This window comes from Antedon bifida, chromosome 6 (genome assembly GCF_963402885.1).
Source record: "Antedon bifida chromosome 6, ecAntBifi1.1, whole genome shotgun sequence".
Lineage (NCBI taxonomy): Eukaryota > Metazoa > Echinodermata > Crinoidea > Comatulida > Antedonidae > Antedon > Antedon bifida.
The window spans coordinates 11127329-11131580 of record NC_136231.1 but is presented as its reverse complement, the minus strand read 5'-3'; the positions used below and the strand labels follow the sequence as shown (position 1 = coordinate 11131580).

Genomic DNA, 4252 nt, shown 5'->3' with positions numbered 1-4252 from the left:
GTACCAATGATACCTTAATGAAAAGAGCAGATTATATAAAAGATCACAGCTACAACACAGTGATTTTCCTACTCCTCAAAAAAGGGATGCCACAATAAAATTGCGTGCCCAGTCTCGGTGAATGGACTGGTCTTGTTTCAAGAGTGCAACTTTAATAGGAGGAAAGATTTAGGGAAGAATCACAGTTTACAAAAGCTAAAATTCAACATTAAAGCAGACAACCAACCTTTATGTGGACATTTTTCATCATAAGGAATTTTAAGTCCACGTCTCGGATCTCTATCCCACTCGTATGGAGAATCAGGAATAACATAACCAGGCCGTGATCCTCCTAGAATTCCACCATCTTCATCTCTGATCATTGCTTTCTTAAATGCATCACAATCCATCTCCACGCAATCAGAAAGATTAACTTTACTGTTAAGATTAAATGAAAAGTGTAATGTATTGAACTTGATTAATATTACTTGCTACCAATTATTTAAACTTCCTTCACCTGTTACCATATATATTATGTTAACCCACTTCTATATAACCCTGGCTACTTAATGGTCACTAATGGCTAAAGTAGACCCTCTGCTTAGACCACTAAACATTCCACCTTGACAGATTAATTACCCATTACCGATATTGTTATTATAATATATAGTAAATGTAGAATAAAGAATAAACACTTCAGTGCTAGCTTTCAACTATAACAGAACTTGTCTCTCTCTCACTTATTTGTATTGTAAATCGGTACATTACACTACAGTGGCGACGAGAATGGCCCTTATTGGCAAAATTGAAGAATTTATTGAAGGAAGGGAAGATTGGTCACAGTTTGTTGAGCGTTTAGACTTTAGACTAGAGTCTGAGGAAGAAGAAGAACAACAGGAAACTGATTGGCGGTACGTTGTCAATAACCAGAGGCTCTACGCAATAACCAACACGATATTCTACCAACAACAGCAATCTAACTGGATTTCACACTGTATTCGGAGACAGAACTATGATCCCTGCGAAGTTCTTACATTTTATGACCAAAAAAGTAAATTGATAGGAAGACCGAGCCCAAGTATACTTCAGAGAACTATAAACGCTAGTCAACTAGACCGAGAAGACTATATAAGGAAGTGCTTCCAGCATCTTTTATAGAAGACAATAACTACTATGTCCAGTAGTCATTAAGTTGATTAAGTTATGTCTTGATGTTTAATTTTAATTTTAAATGTAAATAGGTTGGGTAATCATCAGGAATAGTCCTGAACAGGGAGATGAGCGCCCCTGCCCACCGATGAGTTTCGGGATCCCTTTGACCCGGAGGGAGAGTACCCGTCAGGGTTACAGTTCCCAGGTTTTTAGTTGTTTTTAAAATTAATTAGTGTTCCATGACCTTCTCATCAAAATTAACGTCTCTCATAAAATTAAGAAAAGTTGTGCTATGTCAACATAATGTCAATGACGGCGAAATGTCCCCAATATTGGGGATAGCTATGAAAACAAATAAGTAAGTAAGTAACTTGTATTTCAAGGCAAAAGAAATTACTACAGAGGAGAAGAAACAAGCAACACTGTTAACAGTTATTGGCCCATCATCTTATAAGCTTTTACGAAATTTGGTTACACCAGAAAAACCCAAGGATAAAACATTCGATGAGCTGGTAACAGCTATGAATGGGCATCACAGTCCAGTGCCTAGTGAAATTGTACAGCGATACAAATTCAACTCACGCTTTCGACGTGATAATGAAACAGTGCCTGAATTTATGGCATCGCTTCGATCGGTGGCAGAATTCTGTAACTTTGGAGCCTCGCTCAATACAATGTTACGAGATCGTCTAGTTTTTGGCGTCCGTAATCACGGAATTTGGTCTTTTGGCAGAAAAAGCACTGACACTGGAAAAAGCTGTTGAAATTGCAACTAGCATCGAAACTGCAACAAGAAATGTAAGAGATCTGGCGCAGCCAACCTCTGCAGCTGCAGTTGAAAATGTAAACAAAATTGCTTACAAAAAGAAGTCAAAATTTACATCAAATACAAATAAGAAGTCGAAACCATGTTTTCGCTGTGGAAAGAATAACCATTTGCCAGACAAATGTTATTTTAAGCAAACAACTTGCCATTATTGTAACAAGGTAGGACACATTCAATCTGTTTGTCTTAGCAAAAAGAAGGGGAAGCCCCAAACAGTTAAAAATGTTGTGGCAGATGAGCCAAGCGATGAACCAAGCAACATAGCTACAGAAATGTATGAAGAATTATTTAGAATAAAGACCACGTCTAGTCCTCCACCTATGAAAGTTAAGATACTGTTAGATGGTTTGGATACTGAAATGGAAATTGACACAGGAGCCTCGGTATCAATAATGTCGCAGACGAAATTTAGGCAATTATGGCCTGAAAGAAAACTTGAACCATCGTCAGTTAAGCTACGTACGTACACTGGACAAATAATGGATGTTTTGGGTAAAATTAATGCTGAAGTTACATACCAGAGTACTACTGCAATATTACCGTTAATGATTGTGCGAACAGATGGACCTACCCTAATTGGTCGAGACTGGCTTCAGTTTATAAAGTTGGACTGGCAACAAATCAATTAGATTTAAGTTCACTGCTTGGTAAATACCAAGAAATATTTAAAGATGAACTAGGTACCCTTAAGAGTACTGAAGCAAAAATGTATGTTGATAAAGAGACAATGCCAAAATTTTGCAAAAGCCAGAAATGTTCCGTATGCTTTGCGACAGAAAGTAGATGACGAACTTGATCGCTTACAACGAGAAGGCATTATTGAACCTATACAGTTTTCAGAACTGCACCAATAGTTCCGGTACTTAAGGCAGGTAAATCTACCATTAGGATCTGTGGTGACTACAAAATTACTGTAAATAAAACAGCCAAAGTTGATCAGTATCCTTTGCCCCGAAGAAAAATTTACTAAATTTGACATGTCACAAGCGTACCAACAATTACTCTTGGATAAAGATTCTCGAAAATATGTTGTAATCAACACTCAAAAGGGACTTTACAATATACACGGTTGCCGTTTGGAGTCTCTTCAGCACCAGAAATTTTCCAGCGTGTCATGGAAGGACTATTACAAGGAATTAAAGGTGTTACAGTATACCTGGACGATATATTAATTACAGGAAAAAATGACTTTGAGCATTTCGAAACTCTTGAAACCGTCCTAAAGCGACTGGCAGATGCTGGACTTCGTCTAAAAAAGAGTAAGTGTGTTTTTATGGTTAAATCTGTTGGTTATTTGGGACACCTGATCGACAAAGAGGGATTGCATCCCACAAACGCCAAAGTGAGAGCAATTAAAGATGCTCCAGCGTCTCAAAACTTGACAGAACTGAGAGCTTATTTGGGATTATTATCTTATTATGAAGTTTTTACCAAACTTATCCAACACACTTAATTGCTCTGTTATATGCCTTACTTCGTAAGGATAAAGCTTGGAACTGGACAAATTTAGAACAATCTACTTTTGATAAATCAAAGGAATTGCTACTTTCCTGCAGAGTACTTGCACATTATGATCCAAAAAAGGAAACAATATTATCGTGTGATGCATCTCAATATGGAATTGGGGCTGTGTTAGCACATCGACAAAGTGACGGTACAGAAAGACCAATCGCATTTGCATCTAGAACACTTGCAGAAGCGGAAAAAAAGTATTCGCAAATTGAGAAAGAAGGTTTGGCATGCGTTTTCGGAGTAACGCGATTTCAGTCTTACATTTATGGTAGACATTTCACATTGGTAACAGACCATAAGCCATTGCTGGGTCTTATTAATGAGGATAGACTTGTGCCTAGCCAAGCATCAGCTAGAATCCAACGTTGGGCACTGAAATTAGGTACATACAAATATACATTAAGATTCAAACTGACAAAGTCCCATGCCAATGCGGATGCCTTAAGCAGATTACCATTGCCAGGAAAACCAGAATCAATTCCACAACCTGCCGAAACTGTTCTATTGATGGAGCCAATGAACCAATCTCCAGTTTCCACAGCAGATATTAAAGGTTGGACGGTTAAAGATTCAACACTTTCTCGAGTTCTTTACTACATTGAAAAGGGTTGGCCCATACTAATCCAAAAATTGAAAACTTGCAACCATATTGGATCTGACAAAGAGAACTCTCTACACAAGATGGATGTATTTTGTGGGGAAATAGAATTGTTGTTCCACAGCCTGGTAGAAAACAGTTGCTACAAGCACTACATGACGGTAATACTGGAATTGTCAGAATGA

At 37.8% G+C, this 4252-nt stretch overlaps 1 protein-coding gene across 1 annotated transcript; it reads left to right on the top strand.

Annotated features, from left to right (window-relative positions):
- The first annotated feature begins 765 nt into the window (after window positions 1-765).
- Window positions 766-4252, top strand: LOC144845626 (uncharacterized). Its single transcript, XM_078703061.1, has 6 exons — window positions 766-1030; window positions 1221-1336; window positions 1515-1852; window positions 2148-2416; window positions 3007-3299; window positions 3440-4252. The coding sequence occupies exons 1-6, from the start codon at window positions 766-768 to the stop codon at window positions 4250-4252; spliced, it is 2094 nt and encodes a 697-aa protein (XP_078559187.1).

Excerpts from the sequence above, each read along its gene's own strand:
- LOC144845626 (XM_078703061.1), top strand. The coding sequence starts at position 766 with ATGGCCCTTATTGGCAAAATTGAAGAATTTATTGAAGGAAGGGAAGAT. Across the intron at positions 1,853-2,147 it reads GTCCGTAATCACGGAATTTG|CAAAAAGAAGGGGAAGCCCC; the intron begins GTCTTTTGGCAG and ends TGTTTGTCTTAG. Across the intron at positions 3,300-3,439 it reads TGCATCCCACAAACGCCAAA|GATAAAGCTTGGAACTGGAC; the intron begins GTGAGAGCAATT and ends TTACTTCGTAAG.